Below are 27688 nucleotides of genomic sequence, written 5' to 3'. Positions count from 1 at the left end.
AGCCTCCCCCTCCACACACAACGAAGAATCCTCTCCGGAATGCCGAAGATGCAGAGGCCAGGAAGCCCAGAGCCAGCCCGTTTCCCACCGCCACCCGCTTCCTCTTGCGCTAGTACTTGCCCCGCATCACATCTGGTGGGTAGCAATGTTACATGCGAGCTGCTGAAACCAGTCATGTGGTTCACGTGGAAAGAGAAGCACAGCCAGATGGGCCTTTGCAGAGCTGCCCTTCTTCCCTTGTCTCCCGGCTGAGTCTGGGAACCACGCCGCCGGGAAGCGTGTGTTGCACTTCCCGAGTGAATGGTGCCACCTAGTGGGAATAGAGCTAACAACACCAGCAGGAGCATTGCATACACCTGGAAACTTAAAACATTAGCTGGCTTTCCGCTGTTGATAAGATTCTATGGGAATCAACGAAGACCACCCAAATGAGGAAAGCAGAGGCTATTTAGCGCTTTCTATAGCCAGACAGTCAGCCATCATCACTTGCATTTGGCAGAGAGTCAGATATAACTGGAGACTCAAATCCTAGAGAGAAAGGTTTCTATAGGAAAAAAGAAAAGATTTTAGGTGGGCTGTAATTGGAAGATGGTAGGGGGAAGGTGCAGGCAGCAGCATCTCGTGTGATGGGTTTGGAGAGGATGTTTGGCTTTCTTGGCTTGGTTCTGAGTTGGAAGTGTAGGTGAAAATTAGGGCAGCAGGCAGGCATTGAGCAGATCCTGACGTTCTGGGCCTCTTGCCATAGAAGCTGTGGCTTGGCTTCCTGGCCCTATTGCTGCAGAGGTTGTGGATCACAGCCTCTGAATATGCAAAGGGACAGTGACCATATATGACACTAGACCTAGAAATGTAGAGTGTTATATATGGCCATTGTTCATTTGCATATTCGGTCTCTTAATTCATTAAACATTCTAAATATATCTATCCCTCCTGTTACTAATCCTGAAGCGGACTGCATAAAGTTACCCATCTAAGCAGCAGATTGACTCCAAACCAGCATCTGTGATTTTCTGTGGCTGCCCTTATAGACTTTGATTTAGGGCTCATATGTGATAGAACTGTTTTTTACTGCCCAGGGTGCCTTCATATGTATGATATAATTCTCCTAATTGACACGGGCCTCAGTAACAATCCCTCAACTTCACCTGCGTGGGAGCTGACTCTAGCTCTTTACAATGCTATACCTTCACCGACACCACCACTATCACTAGTCATTTGGTGGTGGTGATGGTGGTGAAGTTAACGGTGGTGGGTGGTAACAGTGATGGTAATGATGTTGGTGATGGTCATGGTGGGCCTGTTGCTGCAGAGATTGTGGGTCATCACTGCCACTGTCACCATTTCCACCACCGCTATCATCATGATCGCCATCAGCACTGTCACCATCACCACCACCAACACCACAACTGCCATTACCAATATCAATGCCATTACCATTGCCACTGTCACCACCATCACCACCACCACCACCACTGTTACTACCCACCACCGTTACCTTCACCACCACCAACACCGTCTTCATCATGACCCCCACTGTCACCATCTCCACCACCACCACCATATTTACCACTACCACTGTTTACAAGGTCAATGGTTCTCAAAATGTTTTCCCCAGACCAGCAGCAGCGGCCTCACATAGTAACTGTCAGAAATGCAAATTATGGGCACCACCCTAGACCAACAAAAATCAGCAATGGGGTGGGGCCAGCCCTCCAGGTAATTCTAATGGATGCTAAAGTTTGAGAACCACCATTTCTAGGATAAAATGTCTAGGATAAAATTCTTAGATAAATAAGGTCCCACAAGGGCCTTTTTTCTTTTTCTTTTCTTTTTTTTTGAGACAGAGTCTTGCTCTGTCACCAAGACTGGAGTACAGTGGCATGATGTTGGCTCACTCCAACTTCCACCTCCTGGATTCAAGCAATTCTTCTGCCTCAACCTCCCAAGTAACTGCATGCCACCATTCCCAGCTATGTTTTTGTATTTTTAGTAGAGTTGGCGTTTCAGCGTGTTAGCCAGGATGATCTCGATCTCATGACCTTGTAATCCGCCTGCCTCGGCCTCCCAAAGTGTTGGGATTACAGGTGTGAGCCACCACGCCTGGCCTCACAAGGGCCTTATTTTAAGTCAGACCTTCCACAATATATCCTCCAAATTTGGGATTTGCCTGTCTTATGAAGTAATGAGAGAAACAGAACAACCTTTGTCTAGGTAATATAAATGACAACATTTGCTACCATTTATCGAATCATGGGGCTAAGCACATCACAGACACCTGCTTACTCCTTACCACACCTCCAGTGGTTACAGATGGGAAATGAGGCTCAGAGAGGTTAAGTAACTAGGATTTGAGGCCACACCTATTTAGTACCATAATTTGCGTTCTTAACTACTGTTAAATGTATTCCCCAAATCATAAATGCACATCTAGAGAACTTGTAGTTTTTTTTTTTTTTAGAGTTTTACTCTTGTTGCCAGGCTAGAGTACAATAGCATGATCTTGGCTCACTGCAACCGCTGACTCCCTGGTTCAAGCCATTCTCCTGCCTCAGCCTCCCGAGTAGCTTGGATTGCAGGCAAGCGCCACCACGCCTGGCTTAATTTTTGTATTTTTAGTAGAGACAGGGTTTCACCATGTTGGCAGAGATGGTCTCGATCTCCTGACCTTGTGATCCGCCTGCCTTAGCCTCCCAAAGTGCTGGGATTATAGGCGTGAGCCACCGTGCCTGGCCCCTTGGGCAGATTTCTGTGGAAGCCTCTCACTCACATGGAGATAAAGCCTGTCTAGGCTGGGCGAGGTGGCTCACACCTGTAATCCCAGCACTTCGAGAGGCAGGGGATCACCTGAGGTCAGGCGTTCGAGACAGGTGTGAGCCACCCCACCCTGTCATTTCTTTCATGGCTTTGCCACACTTTAAAACTGCACATTTTGATTTCTTATCAAGGGTGTTTTTAAAAAGGTTGACATTCAGGATTTATATGTTCCTAGTTAGGTCCCCTTTATTAGTATTCAACCAGTAAGGGTAAGATGTTTGTGTCTACTTCCCCAGGGTCCAGCACATGACCTAGCTTGATCAGTAGATATTATTGAGGCTCAATAAATATGAGATTGGACTCGTATTTATTGGGCTCAATAAGTATTATTGAATAAACGTGGCCTTTCCGGAGCCTCTCCCCAAGGCCCAACACAATCGCTGAATTATTGCAGCTGAGGACATAGCATCCGCCAACTCCTACCCCCAGCCCAGGCCCCTCCTTCCACCCGCCATCCTTACCCTTGCTGAAAAGTGGACCTGTGTTCAGAACTTGCCTTCAGCTCACACACTTTTCATCCATGCTATCTGGAATAATGAAAGATATGAAGAAGTCAGTGGGGATATAGACGTGGAGAGGGGGATATGGAGGGTGCCTTTGCATTTTGTTACCCAGGACCCAGGACTCAAGAGCAGGGCCGTCTTGGCCTGGGGTCGCTGTCCTCTTTAAGGGACAGGTCCGGGGCGCTCCCCGAAGATCCTCGCTGCCCAGGCCTCTGCCACTGACCCTCTGCTCCCTGGGAGCCTCACCACTCAGTGCCCAGCCCTCTGCCTCCACCGGCCACCCTGAAACAACCCAGCGGGTTCACCTTGCCCTCTGCTTAGACAGAGCCAATTTATCAAGACAGGAGAATTGCAATAGAGGAGTAATTCACACAGACACGGCTGTGCGGGAGACCGGAGTTTTATTATTACTCAAGTCGGTCTCCCCAAGCATTTGAGGAGCAAAGTTTTTTGTTGTTGTTGTTGAGATGGAGTCTTCGCTCTGTCGCCCAGGCTGGATTGCAGTGGCCTCAGCTCACTCAGCTCACTGCAACCTCCGCCTCCTGAGTTCAAGCGATTCTCCTGCCTCAGCCTCCTGAGTAGCTGAAATTACAGGCCTGTGCCACTACACCTGGCTAATATTTTTTTCGTATTTTTTCGTAATATTTTTAGTAGAGACAGAGTTTCACCGTGTTGGTCTGGCTGGTCTCAAACTCCTGACCTCATGATCTGCCCACCTGGGCCTCCCAAGTGCTGGGATTACAGCCGGGTGTGAGCCACTGCGCCTGCACCTCTGTGGGGAGCAGAGTTTTTAAGGACGACTTGGTGGGTGGGGGAAGGCCAGTGAGTGGAGAGTGCTGATTGGTTGTGTCAGAGATAAAATCCTAGGAAATTGAAGCTGTCTTCTTGCACTGAGTTAGTTCCCGAGTGGAGGGCCACAAGATCAGATTGAGCCAGTTTATCCATCTGGTTGGTGCCAGCTGATCCATCAAATACAGGGTCTGCAAAATATCTTGAGCACTGATCTTAGGAATAGTTTAGGGAGGGTCAGAATCCTGTAGCCTCCAGCCGCCTGACTCCTAAATCATACTTTCTAATCTTGTGGCTTTGTTAGTCCTGCAAAGGCAATCGATTCCCCTGAGCAAGAAGGAGGTTTAGGAAAGGACTGTTATGGGCTGCGCACGGTGGCTCACACCTGTATTCCCAGCACTTTGGGAGGCTGGGGCAGGTGGATCAGAGGTCATGAGTACAAGACCAGCCTGGCCAAGATGGTGAAACCCGGTCTCTACTAAAAACTACAAAAAGTGGCCGGACGCGGTGGCAAGCGCCTTAATCCCAGGTACTGGGGAGCCTGAGGCAGGAGAATCCCTTGAACCCAGGCGGCAGAGTTTACAGAGAAGCGAGATCGCGCCGCTGCACTCCACCCTGGGCGACAGAGTAAGACTCCGTCTCAAAAAAATAACAACAAAAAAAGGGCCGTTATCATTGATATTGTCTTTGTTTTAAAGTATAAAGTATAAACTAAGTTCCTCCCAAAGTTAGTTCAGATTACGCCCAGGAATAAACAAGGACAGCTTGGAGGCTAGAAGCAAGATGGAGTTGGTTAGGTCAGATCTCTTTCACTGTCTCCGTTATAATTTTGCCATGGCGATTTCAACCCGGTGGCTGACCCCGTCCCACCCATCTCCCGTGCTCCTCCCCTCCACCACAGCCCTCGGTGCCTGGGTTCCCTGCACCTGCACCCCATCGCTCGCCCCTACGCCCCGCCCCCGCCCCGCCCCCAACGCCCCGCCCCAACGCCCCGCCCCAACGCTCCGCCCCCCCCCCGGTCCCCGCCTGCCTGCCACCCCGGGATCTTGCACTGGCCCCTGGGCGCGCGGTGACCCTGCGACTGCCCGGCCTCTGCCTCCTCCCGCGCGGTCCCCTCGGTCGTCGCGCGCGCCCGGGGCCTGGCTTCGCGTGGGTCCTGGCTCCTCCCGTTCCGCAGTCGGTGCCGCCTGACAGCCCCTTAGGCGCAGCGCGGCGGGTGTCGGGCGGGCGCTTCCGGCCTGAGGCCCGGCGAGGTGTGGGCGCCATCGGGGCCGGAGCCGGCGCGGATGGGTAGCTCGGTCCGCGGGGGCAGGGCCGGGCTTCGGCCTCGCGCCAGCCTAGCCTGAGCGGGCGCTCCTGAAGCGGAGGGCGGGCCTCCTGGGCCACGGGCCTCTGGAGGATGGTGGCGCCCTGGCGCGTCTCCGTCAGGGTTTTCCTGTCGCACCTGAGGTGTTTCGAGCTCAGACAGGGACTCGGCCTCCTGAGGCCCTCCGAGTGCGCTCGCGATGCCAGGCTCTGCTGGCTTCTGCTGGGCACTTTGCCCAAGCTCGTCTCCACCTGCGGGGACGTGGGTGAGGGGGCCCCTGACGTCCTGGGTCGGCAAAGGGTCCGCCGGAGCGGCGCGGCCGGCGCGGGGCCCGCGGAGAGCCTCCCGCGAGCGGGACCGCTGGGCGGCGTCTTCCTGCATCTCCGCCTCTGGCTTCGTGCAGGCGCTCTGCTGGTGAAATTCTTCCCGCTCCTTCTCCTCTACCCCCTCACCTACCTGGCTCCCAGCGTCTCCACGCTCTGGCTCCACCTGCTTCTGAAAGCCACCGAGACCTCAGGCCCAACCTACATCAAACTGGGCCAGTGGGCCAGCACCCGGCGCGATCTGTTTTCCGAGGCTTTCTGTGCCCAGTTTTCCAAGCTGCATGTCCGAGTCACCCCCCACCCGTGGACTCACACTGAGCGCTTCCTTCGGGAGGCTTTCGGGGAGGAATGGGGGGACATCCTCTCTTTTGAGAACCGGGAACCTGTTGGCTCAGGCTGTGTGGCCCAGGTGTACAAAGCGTACGCCAACCCTGCGTTCCTGGAGATTGACAGCGTCCAGAGACTTGGCAGGGCCTCCTGTCTGCAGCCCTCCTCGGAAGCTGGGGCAGTCGAGGGGCTGAGAGAGCTCTTCGGATACCTTGGAAATGGCCGGAAACCTCCAGGAAATCTCGCAGACCAGTCGTTTCTAGAAAGGCTGCTCCTCCCTAATGCTGACCTGGTTGGATCAAATGCAGGGGCGTCTCAGGCTCCCGTCCCTGGCTACCACCCAGAGCCAGGTCACCTCATCCCCGTGGCAGTGAAAGTAAGTGCTCTGGGAGCTAGCAGCTCACCTATCCACTGAGCTTTCCCAGATCAGAAGCACAGGCCATGCAAATCGCCCCTATGTTTATTTCTATTTGCCTGACCAATATCTGAGTGCTTGTTTCTTTCTTTCTTTTCTTTTCTTTCTTTTTGAGATGGAGTTTTACTCTTGTTTCCCAGGGTGGAGTGCAATAGCGCGATCTCAGCTCACTGCAACCTCCCCCTCCCAGTTCAAGGGATTCTCCTGCCTCAGCCTCACTAGTAGCTGGGATTACGGGCACCTGTCACCAAACCCAGCTAATTTTTTGTACTTCTAGTAGAGATGAGGTTTCATTATGTTGGCCAGGCTGGGCTCGAACTCCTGACCTCAGCTGATTCACCCACCTCAGCCTCCCAAAGTGCTGGGATTACAGGTGTGAGCCACCATGCCCAGCTCTGAGTGCTTATTTCAAGCAAGCTGTTTCATTTCTTGGCTTGAAGTGGAGGTGTGAATAGTCTGATAGAGGAAAATGAAGAGGGTCTGGAGTGAACTAACTGCTTGGGTGTCGGGACCACATCTTCCTTTAATGAGAAGTCACCTGGCTCTTCCTTGGATGGTGGGACCCAGCCCCGGCTGGGTAAAATGTGTCCAGTGGATTCTTCCTGTCGCACGGTTCCTCTTTCCGACAGGTGTTGCACCCTGGCCTGCTCTCTCAGGTGCATATGGACCTGCTGCTGATGAAGACTGGCAGCCGAGTCCTCGCACTTTTGCCAGGCATCAAGTGGCTTAGCTTGCCTGAGATTGTGGAAGAATTTGAGAAGCTGATGGTCCAACAGGTGAGTTCTCCTTCCTTCAGCTGTAAATAGCACCTAACATCATTCTTGCCATTAGCTGCTGCTTAGTAAATGTTGAATAATTTTGCGGTATGTCATAGGTCGCGTAGTATGTTAGAGTAGGTAACACTAGCTGGTAAAACAACACTGAAACCTCAGTGGCTTCATGGAATGAGGTCATTTCTTGCTTAGATCAAAGTTCTGGCGGGCACGGTGGCTCATGCGTGTAATCCTAGCACTTTGGGAGGCTGAGGTGGGTGGAACACTTGAGGCCAGAAGTTCTAGATTAGCCTGGCCAACATGGTGGAACCCTGTCTCTACTAAAAATACAAAAATTGGCCCAGCATTGTAGTGCATGCCTGTAATCCCAGCTACTTAGGAGACTGAGAATTGCTTGAACCTGGGAGGTGGAGGTTGCAGTGAGCTGAGATTATGCCACTGCACTCCAGCCTGGGCGACAGAGCAGGACTCCATCTCAAAAGCAAAACAGAAACGAAAAACAAAGTTCTATGTAGGTGAACTGAGGCAGAGAAAGGGAGCTCTTTGTTTTATTATTTTAAAAATAGAGACAGAGTCTCGCCATGTTGTCCAGGTTGGCCTTGAACTCCTGGGCTTAAGTTATTCTCCCTCCTCAGCCTTCCCAAGTGCTGGGATGACAGACCTAGGCCACTGCACGTGGTCAAGAGAGGGAGCTCTACTCCCTAGTTTCAGGGAACTCAATTTCTTCCCAAGTTTGGCATTGCCTTCTTCAATACGTGTTATCTGAGGTCAAGGTGGATTGGACGGAGAGGCCAGGGAGGGTCACTTAAGAGATTTTGTGGCTAGGTCTGGAAGTGGCAAACATCACTTCTTCCCTGCCCACTGATCAGAGCTTTAACCACATGGGCCCAGTGTAATGGGGAACTTGGGAAACACCATCTTCCTTTGTGCTGGGGAGGAAAAGGAAATGATTCTGGTGGAGAATGTCTAGCATTATTTCTGCCATAATCAGTGACTCCAGAGTGAGAAAATAATTAGCAAAGTCATACACTGTGCCTTTGTTTTGCTTAGATTCCAGGGCAAATTGAGTCAACAAGGACCTCCTTCATGCTCAGGGCCCTGGGGACATTTGTATAAGGGGCCAGACTTAGCAAACGCACTGGGGGAGTCGGGGCTCCATGTCGGTACCTGTTGGCTCCTTGGTGGGTTGTTTTCAGAAGCAACCTACTAAGTCTTTGTTTAGAGCCTCTGATTTAAGATTTTAAGTCCTAGGGATTCATTCTAATGTTTAGAAAGTCTCTTAGTCTGTTCAAACAGAATCCCATAAACTAAGTAGCTTACAAACAACAGAAATGTATTTCTTGAGGTTCTGGAGGCTGAAAATTCCAGATCAAGGCATCGGCAGATTCTGTGTCTGGTGAGGCCCCACTTTCCAGTTCAGAATTGGCGCCTTCTGTGTCATCACGTGGTGGAAAGGGCAAGGGCTCTGTCTTGGGTCCCATGTTTTTAAAGCCGCTAATCCATCCATGTAGGCTCTGCTCTCAAGACCTCATCAGCTGCTAAAGACCCTGTCTCCTAATACCGTCACCTTAGGGCTTAGCATTTCTTTCTTTTTTTTCTTTTCTGAGACATAGTCTCTGTCTGTTGCCCAGGCTGGAGTGCTGTGGTGTGGTCTCGGCTCACTGCAACCTCTGCCTCCCAGGTTCAAGCAATTCTCCTGCCTTAGCCTCCCGAGTAGCTGGGATCACAGGCACCTGCCACCACGCCTGGCTAATCTTTTGTATTATTAGTTGAGACTGGGTTTCACCCTGTTGGCCAGGCTGGTCTCCAACTCCTGACCTCATGATCCACCCGCCTTGGCCTCCCAAAGCGCTGGGTTTACAAGTGTGAGCCATCACGCCCAGCCAGGGCTTAGCATTTCAACACAGGAATTTTGGGGGGACATAATGGTCTCAAAAAATTTGGGGGGACATATGGTCTCAAAAATTCAGACCTTAGCTGGTCTCAAACATTCAGACCATAGCTACAGAGCAGTGCAATTTGATAATAAAAGCAAATTAAAACAGAAAAAATAGCATCAATTCCAACAACCATCTCTGCATTTATTCCTCTCAGTCCTGCCACTCATCTGAGTTTCAGTTCTCCTTGCAGAAGTCTGGCAGACATGGTGTGGTTCCATCATTCAAACTGACATCTCTGAATCACACCCCATTTGCCTTAAAAATCAGCTCTTCCTACTAAGCCTCTCTTCCTCTCTCAGTAGTCCTATCAAGTTCCTAGGCTGGAAACCTTAAAGCTGTGGGTCTGGGTGTAGTATATGAGTGTCTCTCTGTTCATTTATAAATTTATGTAACAGTGACTAAAACAGCCCTCGCTTGAACTGGGGAGGTAGAGGTTGCGTTGAGCCGAGATTGCACCATTGCACTCCAGCCTGGGCAACAGGAGGAAAAACTATGTCTCAAAAAATAAAGAAGGAACGAAGAAAGAAAGGCAGGCAGGCTGGCTGTTAGGGCTGGGAATGGTGGTTCATGCCTATAATCCCAACACTTTGGGAGGTTGAGGTGGGTTGGATTGCTTGAGGTTAGGAGTTTGAGACCAGTTTGGGCAACATGGTGAAACCTTATCTCTATACCAAAAACATAAAACATTAGCCAGCCATGGTGATGCTGGCCTGTAGTCCTAGCTACTCAGGAGGCTGAGGTGGGAGAATCGCTTGAACCCAGGAGGCAGAGTTTGCGGTGAACCATGATCATGCCACCATACTCCAGCATCGGTGACAGAGTGAGACCCCATCTCAAGAAAAAAACCTCTGTGAGAAGCTGGTAAACAAAGAAAACAAGAAAGAAAGACAGTCAGGACTGGGTGAGTGGCTCACACCTGTAATTCAAGCACTTTGGGAGGCAGAGGCAGGTGGATCACTTGAGGTCAGGAGTTCGAGACCAGCCTAGTCAACATGGCGAAACCCTGTGTCTACTAAAAATATAAAAATTAATCAGGTATGGTGCACACTTGTAATCCTAGCTACTCGAGAGGCTGAGGCAGGAGAATCGCTTGAACCCAGGGGAGTGTTAGCCAGTCTGGAATGTTGAGCACTATATGGAGTTGGGTGAGGCCAGATCTTAGATGGTAGAGGAAGGGGAAGGTGCCATGAGAGATGGACCTGGACAGAGAAGTAGGGGCCAAAGCATAACTCACCTGGATGCCATTCTAAGGAGTGCAGACTTTACCATGCAGCTGAGGGATAGGAGAGGGAGGATGGGTCAAGTAAGGAGCACAGCCTGGGCACCTCTGTTTGTGCTCAGCTGACTGGACATGAGGGTAAGTGCCTTGGGAGTGGCACTGGGGGAGAGGGACTGATCTGAGGGCGATGACGGCTGCAGAGCTGACGGCACTGGGCCGTTGCTGTGTGCGGAGGGGAAAAGAGAAGGCGTGATCTGAGGACTCAAAGGTGACTGAGTGTGTGGGGATGGTGAAGGGAAATTCCATTTAGACATAGAGCTTCAGGGTCTCTGGGCTCCCACTGGGCCACATCCAGTTGTTGTTGGATATGTCACTCTGGAGGCTGGCATGGAGGTCTGGCATGGGGATCAAATTGCTGTGAGAGTAGGCACTGGCTAAGGGCTTAGTGGATGTCAAGGGGGCACACGTGCTGGCTGTGGTCAGGAGCAAGGGCATCAGCTCCTGGGAGCACAGGAGACCTATCCAAGACAGGACACTGAGAGGCAGCAGGGGCTCCAGGAGACTGAAGGGCAGGTGCCAGGGGAAGAGCCATCACAAAGAACCGAGTCAGCAGTGGCACCAGCCCTGGATGCCCACAGAGGTTGATGGTAAACCTGGAATTGGTCCTTTGTGTCTGGCGAATGGTGGTTGGAGAGGGTAGTGGTGGCAGTGTCAATGCGGTAGGTGCAGAGCTGGCCGTGACATGGAAGGGCAGTCCTGTGTGGAAGTGACCACAGTGCGCTGGCCCCAATGGAAGGAGAGGGCTGGGGGCTGGGCCTGGAGAAGCCAGACCCCAGAGAGATGGGGAAGGGACCAATGGGCTGTTGTGAGGCAGGTGAGCAGCAAGGGAGAGAGTAGCAAAGAAGCAGTGCAGCCCAAAGCCCACCAGGACACCTGCTATCTGCACCCTCTAGGAGTTCACACAGATCTGGGATTGCTGGGGCAGGGTGTAGCCCACGGATGTTGCCTCCTGAGTTTCTGGGCGTGTCCTGCGGGGCAAGCTGGTGGGGAAGGTGGGGTGGATCTCATGACTTGCCAGCTCCTTGGCATTTCAGATGTCACTGTGCCCGTGCCCAGACTAGCCCTCATCCTTTCTGTCCATTTCTCTAGATCGACCTGCGTTATGAAGCTGAGAATCTAGAACACTTCCAGGTCAACTTCCGGAATGTGAAAGCCGTCAAGTTCCCCACCCCTCTGCGCCCCTTTGTCACCAGGGAAGTCTTGGTAGAAACATACGAAGTAAGAGTGGTGGCTTTGCCTGGCCATGCCTTTCACTTGTCATCGCAGTGGGCCTATCTCCAGCCCACAGAAAGGCTTCAGTCTGGAGAGAGGATGGGATTTATGTCTATAAAGCTGTGAGGAGCTGGGACCTCGGGGGAGGTACTGTTGTAGTGAAGTGGCTGAGAGCACAGGGTGTGGCCCGACCCCCTAGATTTGAAAATCTGCTCTGCCATTTTATTAGCTGGTGACCTAGAAAACAGGCAGTAGTTCCTGCCTTAGAGGATTGTCTCAGGAGGAAATGACACATTGAATGCAAAAGGAGGAGTTGGGCACAGAGAAAGCGCTCAACAACCTTGTGTTATGTCTCTTGCCCTAGCTATCCTCTCTACTCTAGTTCAGCATTTGGCCTTCCTTTTTTTTTTTTTTTTTGAGACTGAGTCTCACTCTGTTGCCCAGGCTGGAGTGTAGTGGCACCATCTCAGCTCACTGCAATCATGCCTCAGCCTACCAAGTAGCTGGGATTACAGGTGCGTCTCACCACACCAGATGGCTAATTTTTGTATTTTTAGTAGAGATGGGGTTTTGGCATGTTGGCCAGGCTGGTCTGGATCTCCTGAGCTCAAGTGATCTGCCCGCCTTGACCTCCCAATGTACTGGGATTACAGTCATGAGCCACTGCACCCAACCCAGCCTCCTCTTTGCAGTTGGTGATATGAGATTCAGGGAAGTGACATGAACTGCCTGGTGTTCCTAGCTGTGTTACTTAACCTCTTTAGCAAACTTAACCTTGAGCAAGTTACTTTTTTTTTTTTTTTTTTTTTGAGGCAGAGTCTCGCTTTGTTGCCCAGGCTGGAGTGCAATGGCACGATCTCGGCTCACCGCAACCTCCGCCTCCTGGGTTCAGGCAATTCTCCTGCCTCAGCCTCCTGAGTAGCTGGGATTACAGGAACATGCTACCATGCCCAGCTAATTTTTTGTATTTTTAGTAGAGGCGGGGTTTCACCATGTTGACCAGGATGGTCTTGATCTCTTGACCTCGTGTTCCACCCACCTCGGCCTCCCAAAGTGCTGGGATTACAGGCTTGAGCCACCGTGCCCGGCCTTGAGCAAGTTACTTAACCTCTCTGGGCTTTGGTTCTTTTATTTGTTAATTAGGGATAATAAGGTCTATCTCCATGGGTTTCTTTGACAATTTTTTTTTTTTTTTTTTTTTTTTTTTTGAGACAGGGTCTTGCTCTATTGCCCAGGCTGGGGTTCAGTGGCATGATCCCAGCTCACTGCAGCCTTCACCTCCTGGGCTCAAGTGATCCTTCTACCTCAGCCTCCTGAGTAACTGGTACCATAGGCATGAGCCACCATGTCCAACTAATTTTTGTATTATTTTGTAAAGCCTAAGTTTTGCCTATTGCCCAGGCTGCTCTCAAATTCCTGAGCTCAATGGATCCTCCTGTCTTGGTCTCCGAAGGTGCTAGGATTATAGGTGTGAGCCACAACACCTGGCTAATTTTTTTTTTTTTTTTTTTTTTTAGAGATGGGGGTCTCCTTACATTGCCCAGACTCCTATTGGCTGATTCTTGCCCAGAAACTGGCTCTCTGGTGCCCATCCCTATCTTTTTAGGACATCACATCTCAGTATCAGTAGCAGAGTTGATAGGTTTCCTTTCCAATAAACCTATGTGACTTGTCATCCTTCTGATAGCTGTTATAGAAGGGAATGTAAATAAGTTCAAATCAATGCATGGATGACAGATTTTTGTTTTGTTTTGAGACAGAGTCTCTGTTACTCAGGCTAGAGTGCAGTGGCACACTCTCAGCTCACTGAAGCCTTGAATTCCCGAGCTCAGGTGGTTCTTCCACCTCAGCCTCTTGAGTAGCTGGGACCACAGTTGTACACCACCACACATGGCTAATTTTTGTTTTACCATGTTGTCCAGGCTGGTCTTGAACTCCTGGGCTCATGTGATCCGCTTGCCTTGGCTTCCCAAGATGCTAGGATTATAGGTGTGAGCCACTGCACATGGCTGAATCACAGATTTATAAGGGGTTCTAGGAAAGGAGAAACTCTTCAGGTTACTTCTCAGTCAGGGGGAAGGCAGTGCTGTGGTGCCACGTGGGAAGAGGAGCCAGCATCACAGGCTGGCTAGGATTAAGCCGTTCTCTCCCTGGTCTTTCTGAAGGAGAGTGTGCCTGTGTCCAGTTACCAGCAGGCAGGAATTCCTGTGGACTTGAAGAGGAAGATTGCGCGGCTGGGGATCAACATGCTCCTGAAGATGGTGAGCTTGTGGCCGGAGCAGGCTTAGGCCCAGCACGTGGGCAGCTTGCAGATGGGGAGTGGTCTGGGACTCTGGCTATCTGGGTGGGAAGGAGAGCCAAGCAGCAAGCTGCCAGGTTGAGAAAGTCTGTTCTAGAAAGAGTGGAGCCTTCCATAAATGTCCATATGTCCACAGTATCTGTTAAGTACTGTTTTTTTCTTTTTTTGAGATAGAGTCTCACTCTGTTGCCCAGGCTGCAATGCAGTGGCAAACTCTCAGCTCACTACAGCCTCAACCTCTTGGGCTCAGGTGATTCTCCTGCCTCACTCCTCAGCTTCCTGGGTAGCTGGGACTATAGACATGAGCCACCAAGCCTGGCTAATTTTAAAAATTGTTTTGTAGGGACAGGGTCTCAGTATGTTGTCCAGGGCAGTCTCGAACTCCTGGGCTTAAGCGATCCTCCCACCTTGGCCTCCCAAAGTGTTGGGATTATGGGCATGAGCCATTGCTCCCAGCCTCTTAAGTACTTTGTCAGTGGCTCAGGCTCTGTGTGCTGTGGGAAGAAGGGTAACCATGACCCAGTTCTGTTTAGCAAACAGCTGAGACAATATCATATTTTAAATGCTGCTTTGCTCATTTGCTCAGCAAATGTTTATTGAGCACCTACCAGGTGCCTGGCACTAAATTAAGGTCTGGGGTTACAGTAGTGAGCAAAACAGACACAATTACAATGCTCATGACATACTGTTCATTGGGAAGACAGGTGACAACAAAGTATATGATTTATGGGAGTAAGTCCAGGGTGCCAAAGGGTCATTTAGGAGGGGTCTGTGCCAACCCAGGATTCACTCAGGGCAGTATGAAGGTCTAGGTGTCACTGCATAAGGAGAGGCGGCAGGGAGTTGTCCAGAGAGAACAGCCTGTGCTGAGGCCTGGGGTGAGCTACTGCATGGTGCCCTTGGAGAGACGAAAGCACTTAGTATGGTCTGGAAGAGAGTTTGAAAGAAGGGGCAATGATTGCTGAGGCTGAGGAGGTGAGAGGGGCCTGATCATGAAGGATCTATCAGTCTGTGAAAGAGTTTAGACTTTAACCCAAGGGCAGATAAGTTTATTTTGAAGCTTTTTGCCTTAACTTTTGAAATCCAATAATATTTAAATATAAAATGTTCAGATCTTAAATGATGCTTAGTGAATTTTTAAAAAGCATCCCAGTGCCCAGATTAAGACATAGGAGAGTTTTGGCCGGGCACAGTGGCTCGTGCCTATAATCCCAGCACTTCAGGAGGCTGAGGTGGGGATATAGCTTGAGCCCAGGGGTTTGAGACCAGCCTGGGCAACATGGCGAAACCCTGTCACTACAAAAAAAAAAAAAAAACAAAAATTAGGGTGTGGTGGCAGCATGCCTTTTGTCCCAGCTACCTGGGAGGCTGAAGTGGGATCACCTGAGCCCAGGAGGTGGAGGTTGCAGTGAGCCAGAATCATGCCAGTGCACTCCAGCCTCAGAGACACAGTGAGACCTTGTCTCAAAAACACAAAAAACAAAAAAACAAAAAACAAAAAAAAGGACATAGGAGAGTTTTAGGCTGATGAATCCCCTAATTAGGAGGGCTGTCACAACCTCCTGTCCGCTGTGGAGTTGGAGGGGGAGGGTGAGAAGAGAGGCAGGGGAGCCAAAAGGTAGATCTGATTCTTGGACATTTAAACCTGTTCAAGTGTCCCCACCTCCTAAGAACTCTTAGTAGGTTTTGTCTTTCCTGTATCTACCAGTGAGGATTCTGCAGGCCTCCCTAGCTGAAGAGGAGCCTGGCCACATCTGGAGGGAATTCTTTCTTCACAAAGGCCAGAGCTGTGGTTTACCACAGGGAGGTTTTGTCTACTGGGAACACCTGGTGATGTCTGGAGACATTCTTTTTTTCTTTTTTTTTCAAGATGGGGTTTCACCATTTTGAGCTCCTGACCTCAGGTGATCCACCCGCTTTTTCCTCCAAAGTGCTTGGATTACAGGCATGAGCCACCATACCTAGCCAATGTCTGGAGACATTTTTGGTTGTTATAGTTGGGGGTCGGGGGTGCTACTGTCACCTGTTGGGAAGAGGCCAGGAGCTTACCACCCCAGAGTGCAGAGACGGCCATTCTCACACCCAGCAATAGACTGAGAAACCGTGGGCTGGAGGGATAGAGAAACTTACAGATACAGGGACAGGATTTGGTGGTGCTTCCGTGGGAAACCTTCTATTTCCTTGTGAACTAAGAGGGGCCATTGTTTTCTGCTGGGAGTAGGATGCAGAGGGTCGTGGGACATGAGTTTTTTGTTGCTGTTGTTGTTGTTGTTGTTTTAATTATTATTTTTTTTTTTATTTTTATTTATTTTTTTTTTTTTGAGACGGAGTTTCGCTCTTGTTACCCAGGCTGGAGTGCAATGGCGCGATCTCGGCTCACCGCAACCTCTGCCTCCTGGGTTCAGGCAATTCTCCTGCCTCAGCCTCCTGAGTAGCTGGGATTACAGGCACGCGCCACCATGCCCAGCTAATTTTTTGTATTTTTAGTAGAGACGGGGTTTCACCATGTTGACCAGGATGGTCTCGATCTCTTGACCTTGTGATCCACCCGCCTCGGCCTCCCAAAGTGCTGGGATTACAGGCTTGAGCCACCGCGCCCGGCCTTGTTTTAATTATTATTATTATTTTTTAATTAAAAAAAGTTGGGGTTTCACCATGTTGGTCAGGCTGGTCTTGAACTCCTGACCTCAGGTGATCCGCCCGCCTTGGCCTCCAGAGTGCTTGGATTACAGGTGTGAGCCACTACGCCCGGCCAGGACATGAGGTTTAAAGAGAACAGAGAGGTTTGAAATTGCTGCCTTGGTACTAGAAAGAGCTACTCGGGGCCGGGCGTGGTGGATCATGCCTGTAATCCCAGCACTTTGGGAGGCCGAGGCAGGTGGATAACCTGAAGTTGGGAGTTCGAGACCAACCTGCCCAGCATGGAGAAACCTCTGTCTCTATTTAAACAACAACAAAAAAAGAGCTACTCTGGAAATGTGAATGGTTGTCAGGAGGCATCAAGCCATCTTGGTGTTGGAGACTCAGAGGGGTATTTTGCCTATCTGCAGTGTAGCCTGGGGGTTAGGAGCCCAGAGCAGGATTTGTCTGGGTTCAAATCTCAGCTTCCAGTTTACTAGTTGAGGGCAGAGAGCAGTGTCTGGGGTAAGCTACTTAACCTTTGTCCTCAGGCTTCTTATCTTTCAAAAGAGGATAAGAAGTGACTTCCTCATAGGGTCACCCTGATGGTAAATGAGTGGAAATTCCTAAGAAGCCACAATCGAGCCCTAAGCCACACTGGTTGTGGTGGCCATGGTTGGTAGTAATCGTGACCCAGCATTGTTAGCAGCTCCCAGGTAGGAGCAAAGGAAGATCTTAGATTGTTGGGGGTCTGGTCTTCCTGGTGGTTGGGACAGAGGACAGTGGTTGAAGGCACAGATAACAGGAATGGGTAAGAGAGCTGAGGCAGATAGGGAGGAAGAATAACCAGATCTCAGAGGCAAGGAATTGAGGTAGGGAGGACCCAGGTATGTGGTGAGAGCTGGAGAAAGAATCAGGACTCAGAGATAGAGCTGTGGGTGGAGGCACGTCTGGAGTCCCCACAGCAAGGGTGCTCAGAGCAGGTGGCATCCTGCAGGCTGACAGTAGGCAGGCACATGCACCCAAGGCTGAGAGCTGTGCTGGGGGTGGACTCAGGTAACTCTACTCCAACCCCAGGGCCTGTGGGATGGGGAGTCAGCAGCTCCCACCCTGCTGGCTCCTGGAGAAGTGGGATTGTTGGGGCACATCCAGGTTTCATTTAAGTAACTGCAGTGAGAACTCAGTGGGAAAGGACTTTGTCCGAAGGAACAGGGCTCCAAGGGGGACAAGGGGGAAGTAGCCAGGGGAGAAGCAGCATGAAGCAGCACCAGGAGTGGAGAGAGGGTGAGGGGCCTCCAGCTCGGGGGTCAGGATCCCGGCATGAGACCCTAGGTAGGACTGAGGGCAAGGTTCCAGAAGATTCAGAACTTTAACTTAAAAAATTGAATTATAACAACATTCAATAAAGTGCATAGATCTTAAATTATGCTCAGTGAATTTTTAAAAGTATACCAGGCAAGGCATGGTGGCTCACGCCTGTAATCCCAGCACTTTGGGAGGCCAAGGCGGCGGATCACCTGAGGTCAGGAGTTCGAGACCAGCCTGATCAACATGGTGAAACCCCATCTCTACTAAAAATACAAAAAATAAGCCAGGTGTGGTGGCGCACACCTGTAGTCCCAGCTACTTGGGAGGGTAAGGCAGGAGAATCACTTGAACCTGAAAGGTGGAGGTTGCAGTGAGCTGAGGTCACACCATTGCACTCTAGCCTGGGCAACAAGAGTGAAATTCCATCTCAAAATTTTAAAAATGCTTTTTACTTTGAAATAATTTTTCTTTTGAAAACTTTTAACTTAGTTTGTCTTTGTACAAATTCTGAGCTGACATCTAAACAAGAGGGTCTATAGGTCATGTACCTCTTTGCAGCTGTGATAGATTACTGGGAGATTATTGTCACCCTGGCAACTTTCTTTCTGTGTGGCTTGGTGGTACTGTGGGAGTGACTCAGTCATGAGCAGTGTGATCTCCTTCCAGATATTTGTGGATAACTTTGTGCACGCAGACCTTCACCCTGGAAACATCCTGGTCCAGGGTGCTGACGGCCTGTTCTTGAGTCAAGAAGCGCAGCTGCAGCAGGCAGACGTCTGTGACAGTCTGGTGGTGGCCATGCCATCTGCCCTGTGCCCACTGCGACTGGTGCTGCTGGATGCTGGCATTGTGGCAGAGCTGCAGGCCCCTGACCTGAGGAATTTCCGGGCAGTTTTCATGGCTGTGGTGATGGGGCAGGTGAGACTCACTGGGACCACAGAAGTTGGCATGAATTTTCCTTTAATTAAAAAAATGGGCTGGGCACATGGCACGTACCTGTAGTCCCAGCTACTCAGGAGGCTGAGGTGGGAGGATCACTTGAGCCCAGGAGTTCTGGGCTGTAGTGCGCTATGCCGATTGGGTGTCCGCACTAAGATGACCTCCTGGGAACAGGGGACCACCAGGTTGCCTAAGAAGGGGTAAACTTGCCCAGGTGGGAAACAAAGCAGGTCAAAACTCCCATGCTGATCAGTAGTGGGATTGCACCTGTGAATAGCCACTGCACTCCAGCCTGGGCAACATAGTGAGACCTCGTCTCTTATTTAAAAAAAAAAAAAAAAAAAAAGGGCCAGGCATGGTGGTTCACACCTGTAATCTCAGCACGTTGGAAGCCTGAGGCAGGAGGATTGCTTGAGCCCAGGAGTTCAAGGCCAGCTTGAGCAACATAGGGAGACCCTGTCTTTATAAAAAAATAAGAAAATAGGCTGGGTGCAGTGGCTCACATCTGTAACCAGCACTTTGGGAGGCCGAGATGGGTGGATCACTTGAGGTCAAGGGATCGAGACCATCCTGGTCAACATGGTGAAACCCTGTCTCTACTAAAAATACAAAAATTAGCTGGGCATGGTGGTGCACGCCTGTGGTCCCAACTACTTGGGAGGCTGAGGCAGGAGAATTGCTTGAACCCAGGAGGTGGAGGTTGTGGTGAGCTGAGATCGAGCCATTGCACTCCAGCCTAGGTAATGAGAGTGAAACTGTCTCAAACAAAACAAAACAAAAATTAGCTGGGCATGGTGGCATGTGCCTGTAATCCCAGCTACTTGGGAGGCTGAGGCAGGAGAATCGCTCGAATCCCACGGGGCTGGAGGTTGCACTTCACTCCAACCTGGGAGAAAGAGCGTGTTTCCTTGCCCTTTTTTTTTTTTTTTTTTTAACGGCAAAATGCAGCCAGATGCGGTGGCTCACACCTGTAATCCCAGCACTTTGGGAGGCTGAGGCAGGCAGATCACTTGAGGTCAGGAGTTCAAGACCAGCCTGGCCAACATGGTGAAACCTCATCTCTACTAAAATTGTAAAAATTAGCCAGGTGTGGTAGCGGGCACCTGTAATCCCAGCTACTCAGGAGGCTGAGGCAGAGAATTGTTTGAACCCCGGAGACAGAGATCACACCACTGCACTCCAGCCTGGGAGACAGAGTGAAACTCTGTCTCAGAAATAAAATAAAATAGCAAAATGCAGGGCAGTCTCTACCTCCAAGAAGGCAAATGCAAAGCTGGGGCCTTAAGCTGGTTTGAAAATGTCCCCTAGGCCAAGGTTAAACACTGAGGAGCAGTGCGGTGGGGGTGGGGGCATTCCTCTGTATAGGTTTGGGCAAAAGGAAAAAGTCATAGTCTGAGGAGGAAGAGCCGAAAGCAAGATGGCAGAAAAGTCAGGGTAAAGTGTGCTGAGATGAGAAGACACTTGGGCAGTGCATTTAGGTTTATGCTTGCTTCACTCCAAGACCGTTTTCGTTGCATCTTCCAGGGCCAGAGAGTGGCTGAGCTCATCCTGCATCATGCCCGGGCAAGTGAGTGCAGGGATGTGGAGGGGTTCAAAACCGAGATGGCCAAGCTGGTGACCCAGGCCAGGAAGAACACCATCACCCTGGAAAAGGTGGGCAGATCACTTGTGGACAGGGGCTGGGGTGTCCATGCCTGGCCCTGGGGCAGAGCAAATCCTGGGTCTAAGGGAGACCTCTTTATGCAGGGTGTGAGTTTTAAAGCAGAAAAAGAACACCTCACATCTTCCAGGCATGAGGAGGCACAGTGAAGTTCCTGGCGCTCAAGGGTGCCTCCTTGTCCAGTGACGTTTATGGGGCTGTAACTCCTTCCTCATCCAGAGGTAGCTGTTCATTTGGGGACAGCCAAGCACACAGAGAGTGAGGACTGTGGTCTTCAAGCAGCCAAATGATGTGCCCAATGTGCATGTCCCTTATTTAAACCCAAGCCAGAGCCTGCTTTGTATTTTACACACAGTTCTAGCAAACGTGACTGTTTTCTCCTCAAGTTCGTGGCCACAGTAGCAGGAATGAGTCAGACAAAGAATGGCCACTGGTACACTGGCCCTGCTGATCTAGTCTATCCAGGTGTGGTTTTTTTTTTAATTTATTTATTTATTTATTTTATTTTTTTTTTTGAGATGGAGTTCCGCTCTTGTTACCCAGGCTGGAGTGCAATGGCGTGATCTCGGCTCACCGCAACCTCCGCCTCCTGGGTTCAGGCAATTCTCCTGCCTCAGCCTCCTGAGTAGCTGGGATTACAGGCACGTGCCACCATGCCCAGCTAATTTTTTGTATTTTTAGTAGAGACGGGGTTTCACCATGTTGACCAGGATGGTCTCGATCTCTCGACCTCGTGATCCACCCGCCTCGGCCTCCCAAAGTGCTGGGATTACAGGCTTGAGCCACCGCGCCCGGCCTTTTTAATTTATTTTTAAAATTAATTAGTTTGATGGAATCTTGCTCTGTCCCCAGGCTGGAGTGCAGCGGTGCGATATTGGCTTACTGCAACCTCCGCTTCCTGGGTTCAAGTGATTCTCCTATCTCAGCCTCTTCAGTAGCTGGGACTACAGGCGTGCACCACCACACCCAGCTAATTTTTGTATTTTTTAGTAGAGATGGGGTTTCACCATGTTGGCCAGGGTGGTCTTAATCTCTTGACTCCATGATCTGCCCGCTTCGGCCTCTCAAAGTGCTGGGATTACAGGCGTGAGCCACCGCGCCTGCCCTTTTTAAAAATATTTTTGAGATGGAGTCTTGCTCTGTCACCCAGATTGGAGTGTAGTGGTGAGATCTTGGCTCACTGCAACCTTCACCTCCTGGGTTTAAGTGATTCTCCTGCCTCAGTCTCCTGAGTAGCTGGGATTACAGGTGCCTGCCACCAGCCTGGCAAATTTTTGTAGTTTCAGTAGAGACGGGGTTTCACCATGTTGGCCAGGCTGGCCAAACTCCTGACCTCAGGTAGTCCGCCTGCCTCTACCTCCCAAAGTGCCAGGATTAAAGGCAGGTGTGATTTTTTGTGGTTGCTGCTGGTTGGGGTGGACAGGGCTCAAAGCTTTGTCCTCTGAAGGCCTCTGTGATTGAGTCCTAAGGTGAGAGTTGGGCTTGTGCTGGAGTAGTCCTTTCCTAGTTTCTCAGATGGTCCCTTTTGCGTTCACTGATGTATGTCTGCCCTGGCGGGAGAGTAGGGTGGGATGCCGGGGATGAGAGTGTGTGAGTGGCAGGAAAGCAGCAGTTTTGGAAGGCTCTGTGGTCTGCATTAACCTTTATTTTGTTTTTCCAGCTTCATGTGTCCAGCCTTCTCTCCAGTGTCTTTAAGTTGCTGATGACTCACAAGGTGAGGGCCAGTCAGAGGGAGGGGTCTCTGGGGAAGCTGGGACAGGGCAGGATGGGATGGGTGGACATGGGGCAGTGGGAGGTGCTTCTATTATATACATACATATATTTTTTTGAGACAGAGTCTTGCCCTGTCCCCCAGGCTGGAGTGCAGTGGCACAACCTCGGCTCACTGCAGCCTCTGCCTCCCGGGTTCCAGTGATTCTCCTGCCTCAGCCTCCTGAATAACTGGGATTGCAGGCAGATGCCACCACACCCAGCTAATTTTTGTATTTCTAATAGAGATGGGGTTTCACCATATTGGCCAGACTGGTCTCGAACTCCTGACCTCAGGTGATCCACCCTCCTCGGCCTCCCAAAGTGCTGGGATTACAGATGTGAGCCACTGCGCCTGGCCTACTATATGTTTTGAAAGCATTTTTAGTAACAAGTCATTTGCAACAAGTGCTTTGTGGCACAGTTAGTCTGTGTATCTGTCAAGTCAGTGCAGTCTAAGTATCTGTGACATCTAAATGTAGAAAAGCGTATTTAAAAAAGTAGAAATATCTTACCTCTGGCTTTCCATGTCCTTCCCTCCTTGGTTCACATTCATGATGCTTGTGTTAATGTAAGTCATGCTTAGCTCTTTCCTGGTAGAATGAAGTCCTGGGGTCCAGGGGCCACTTGAGAGGGTCATGCCTTGTGTCCTGGTGCTTTCAGAGGCCCTGGTGGGACTGTTTCCCCTGCCTGGCTGCTGCCATCCGTTAGAGGGAGCCGACCTCATGGTTCATGTTAGCCTGTGCCCCAGCTCTGTCGCCTTGTCATGGAGCCTCGTCTTGGGCACTCTTTAAACTAAGGCTGCTGGCCAAGGGCAAGCAGTGTTGAGGGTGGAGAAAGGAGGACTTCTTTCAAAGATGGCCTTTTCCATCGTATCTCTTGAGGCTTTACAGTCTAAGAAAGAAACGTTTCATGGAAGTGGCAGCATTTGGCAAGAATCATAACATAGAAGTAAGGGCCAGAAAGGAGCAGTTAGGGCCCCAGGAGCGTTGGGAGCAGTTAGGGCTGCCACAGGCGCGTGTGTGAAGCTCACCATCTGGGAGAGGCCAGGTGCTTTCCACACACACACCTCAGCTCAATCTCAGGACAGTGCCACAGGCTGGTAGGAGCCCCACTGTTTTGCCCCCAGCAGGAGATGGAGGATGGAGGTTAAATAACTACCCATGTCCTGTGCATGGGGAAGCCACGGTCTAGACCCCTGTTTCTGTCACTCCAGAGCTTGGGTTGGCTTTTTTGGTGGGGTTTTTTGTTTGTTTTTAGTTTTTGGTGAAAAACTTTTTTGTTCTTTCCAAAACTTTTGACAAAGTTCTGTTGTATAAACAGCTTAAGTGTTGCCTTTGTCTTAGGGGAAAGCCCCCACCATTGCTAGCGAGCAGCTCAGAGAGGAACAGGAATGATCGCGTGCACTCTTGGTCGCTGAGAGCACAGGGCCCGGAGCAGGCGGCAGAGGCTCGCATCAGCCCCTTTGCCCAGCAGCGCTGACCTGTGCCAGCTGTTCCCAGTCCACGGGGCCTCCTCAAGGGCCTCCCAGCCCACAGAGGGCATGGTGATTGCACTTACAGGGCTGTGCTGTCGCTCCCTCTGCCTGCCCTATGGCACCTCACTTAGCTACGTGACATTGATCAGTGTCCGGTTTATCCCCTCAGTGTTCCAAGAGGCAGGCACCAAAGCCGAGAGGCTGAGCAGCTCGCCTGTGCCCACGTGGCCCAAGCCCCTGCCTGCTGCTGGCTCCTCCTGCCTCAGTGGCTCACTCTCAACATCTCCTCACACAGTTTGAGGCACGGCGAGTGAGGGGCCTTGAGTGTTTGCTGCTGTTGCTGCTGTTCCCAGGATGGAAGAGCAGACAGAGGCCCTAGGGCAGCTACTGCATTCTGAGCACTTCACTAGGCACTTAAGTTTGAAAACATACTCTTTTTTTTTTTTTTTTTTTTGAGACGGAGTCTCGCTCTTGTTGCCCAGGCTGGAGTGCAGTGGTGCGATCTTGGCTCACCGCAACCTCCGCCTCCTGGGTTCAAGCGATTCTCCTGCCTCAGCCTCCCTAGTAGCTGGGATTACAGGCACGCACCACCAGATCCAGCATATTTTGTATTTTTAGTAGAGATGGGGTTTCTCCATGTTGGTCAAGCTGGTCTCGAACTCCTAACCTCAGGTGACCCACCAATCTCGGCCTCCCAAAGTGCTGGGATTACAGTCATGAGCACTGTGCCTGGCCGCCTGGCCTCCAGTTTTTGAACATATGCCCCGAAGTGGGTTTTCTGGATCATATGGGATGTTTTTAGTTTTTGAGGAACTTCCCATAAGAGCTGTACCATTTTCCATGCCCACCAACAGTACACAAGGGGTTGTTTCTCTCATCCTCACCAACACTTGTCCTTTTCTGTTTTGTTGGTAGCAGCCATCCTAATGGGTGTGAGGCGCTGTCTCACTGTGGTTTCATTGCATTTCTCTACTGGTTCATGATGCTGAACATCTTCTCATATGCTAGCTGGCCATTTGTATGTCTTCCTTAGAAGAAATCTCTATTCAGGTAGCACTTAATTTTTTTAAAATAAAGTATTTGACAGTAACATAGAGGTAAAAGAATCTAATAATCCACACCAAGAACTCACCACCCAGCTTCAGAATGAAAGCATTCCCAGAGGTGCTGGAGCCCTGGGTTCCCACCTGGACCAGAGCCTGTGTGGCCCAGGAGCCAGGCTGGAACTCCACAGCTGCTCATGGGAGCATGCTGCTTTTCTCCCAGATCAGCCTGACCCCCGACAACCTTCCAGCCCTTAGTGGAGACAAACACTCTTTAATTTCTAACAAAGAATATTTTCCCATCAGTCAACCTTCCATTTCTTGACCTTCTGTCCACTTAAAGAGCAGATTCCTGTTCTAGGTTTAAATTTGCCTCTATTCCTCATCATCCAGTGGCCTTAAGCAAGTCATTGAACCTCTCTGAGCCATAGCTTCCTTCTCTATAGAACATGGATAATGCTGATACTTTTGAAGAATAGTTGAATAATCCATGTCAATTGCTATTACTACTAATCTGGCTCTGAAGGGGTAGCTGTGCCCTTTTTGAGCAGTCAGTTGTGTGTTGTCTCTTAAAAAGGCTATTGTAGGCCAGCTGACATGGCTCCTGCCTGTAATCCCAGCACTTGGTGGGGCAAAGGTGGAAGGATTGCTTGGGCCCAGGAGTTCGAGATTAGCCTCATCAGCATTGCAAGACCCTCTGTCTACAAAAAAAAGAGTCCAAGTCTCAGGAGGCTGATGCAGAAGGATCCCATAAGTCCCAGGAGTTCCAGGCTGCAGTGAGCTATGATCTTGCCATTGCACTCCAGCCTAGGTGACAGTTAGACCTTGTCTCTAAAATATAAGTATATACATAAAGGTTACTGTAGATTTTGAAGAATAACCTGTATTTAAATGTATGGTTTCTGGGATGAGTATGAAAGATGTATTTGGTCTTCGTTCATACACACACGGACACAAACCTAGAAAAGTATGTGCCGCACCCCTAGATTTTTCCTTAAGTGTATCTCGCAGATGGGAGGTTGGGCAAGTAGCGATGGTTGGGGAGATGATATGGCAGAGAAGAGAATGTCAGGTAGATGGTAAACATCCCATGGGCAGGTCTGAGGGAGGCTGAGAGTGGACAGCATGGTGCTTATCCAGGATACACGTCCCTGTATCGGCAGGTTCTGAGATGAACTGTTCTGTTTTCTGTTCCAGGTAAAGCTTGAGAGCAACTTTGCCTCCATTGTGTTTGCCATCATGGTGCTGGAGGGGCTTGGCCGCTCACTGGACCCCAAACTGGACATCCTGGAGGCAGCAAGGCCCTTCCTCCTCACAGGCCCAGCGTGTCCCCTGTGATGGGGCAGTGGGCCTCTGTGGGCCCTTGTCAAGAGCTGGAGGCCGCTCCCAAGAGCCTCTCCTGTGGCAGCTGGGATGTTTTAAAAGTGGGACACCAATTCCAAATGTGGCCCTCCAGCAGTGGAAGGCACACCGTGGTTTCTCCTCTGCTTGGTTTGAGGGTGTGTTCAAAAGCTTTGGGCCAATTAGGGAGTAAAAGGGAAGGGGCCTATCCATTCCATTTTGGAAGCTGGGCCAGGTACTAGGGACACTGTCGTTCAGGGAAAATGTTCTGCAGAGGAGGATGAATAAATTTATTTTGTTTTCCTGTTTTTCTTTTTTCTTGACCTGCTATACTCCCTGGTCAGGTGGGTCCTGCTGGTAGTTCCCAGACTTTGATATTCAGGTTAGAAAATGCTATCAAGTCCTACTGACCATGGTAACCTCCCCCTCCCCACACACATACACAATTTATGTATAAACTTCATGCAAGTGCTCCCTGCCAGCACAATATACACTTAGGGCAAATTTCATTATACTTCAAATTATCTTCTTGGTAATTTTTAATAGTTTTTGACAACTCCTTGCTAACTTACTACAAGGTAAAACAAAACTGATGAACGTGGCTGACACAGTGGGGACATGGGCAGAATGGCTTGGCCACTTCCTTAATGTTGTCCTGGGCTCACATGCTAATCTCGAACTGCAGCTTCTCTGCCACAGTGTCTGCGCCTGTCCATGTGCAAGCATTAATTTTGAATATGAACAGAGTTAATATAACCAGTACGTCCTCTTCTCCACGGCAGCACCTGGTGACACACTTGCAGTGACCACCGCCCGCCCCTCTCTGCCAGGCCCAACCCCAGGCTTTCTTTCAGAGCTGAGCTGATGTGGCTGGGCTGCAGACCAGGAGGGTCCTGGGGTCAGCCTGGAGGGGGACATTTGTAAAGCTTAATTTCTCTCTCTCTCTTTTTTTTTTTTTTTTTAGGTAAAATCGCATTTTATCTCTACACCCTCATAGATTATGTCGCTCGTCTTAGAGATCACTAGGCAGAGAATGGAGTCAGGTCCTTGTGCTCTCTGAAAGTCCTGCCCTGACCACAGGACTAGTTTCTTCCATTCTTCCCTTCTCCAGGATAAAGTTGCTCATTCCTGTCTCTTAGGGAGCAGTGTGGTTTAGGTGCACAGGGATTCCTTTGGTGCAGTTTTTTCCAGGGAGGTGTTGTTATTATTTCCTTCCCACATCTTGAGGAGGCATCAGAGCAGGCAGAGAGGGGTTGGGATGGTTCCGGTTGGCTGGGAGGAGGCACCCCAGCTGGTCACACAGCCACTTGTGCCAGCACACATTCAGGTACAGTGTGGAGGCAGGAGAGGGACAAAAAGATGGCACGCTCCTGAACCTATGCCAACACAGCTGGGCCTTTCCTTAAAGCCAGTGGATCGAATCAAGCCATTTGTGGCCTGTATTGTCTGTTGCTGGGTACGACCATCCCAAAACAGAGTGGCCTAAAACAGTAGCATTTATCATCTCTCAATTTCTGTGGATCAGAAATCTGGGTGCAGCTAGGCTGGCTCGTCCAGCTCAGGGCGTTTCCT

The 27688-nt window shown here is 50.4% G+C and overlaps 1 protein-coding gene across 2 annotated transcripts; it reads left to right on the top strand.

The window, feature by feature from the left end:
- The first annotated feature begins 5135 nt into the window (after positions 1–5135).
- On the top strand, positions 5136–26424 carry ADCK2 (aarF domain containing kinase 2). Of its 2 annotated transcripts, XM_003929762.4 has the most exons (8): positions 5136–6438; positions 7107–7253; positions 11559–11687; positions 13847–13942; positions 18574–18825; positions 20371–20499; positions 22167–22220; positions 25973–26424. In XM_003929762.4, exons 1-8 carry the CDS (start codon positions 5506–5508, stop codon positions 26111–26113), a joined length of 1881 nt encoding a protein of 626 aa, XP_003929811.2. In that variant the 5' UTR covers positions 5136–5505; the 3' UTR covers positions 26114–26424. The 2 variants fall into 2 exon arrangements, with proteins under 2 accessions (XP_003929811.2, XP_010338689.2); XM_010340387.3 differs by lacking the exon at positions 18574–18825 and having other exon boundaries at positions 25973–26198.
- The last annotated feature ends 1264 nt before the right edge of the window (positions 26425–27688 follow it).

The sequence above is a fragment of the Saimiri boliviensis genome, chromosome 10 (genome assembly GCF_048565385.1).
Source record: "Saimiri boliviensis isolate mSaiBol1 chromosome 10, mSaiBol1.pri, whole genome shotgun sequence".
NCBI classification, from domain to species: domain Eukaryota; kingdom Metazoa; phylum Chordata; class Mammalia; order Primates; family Cebidae; genus Saimiri; species Saimiri boliviensis.
Note: the sequence above shows the minus strand (reverse complement) of the source record. Positions and strands in the feature narration are given on the sequence as shown.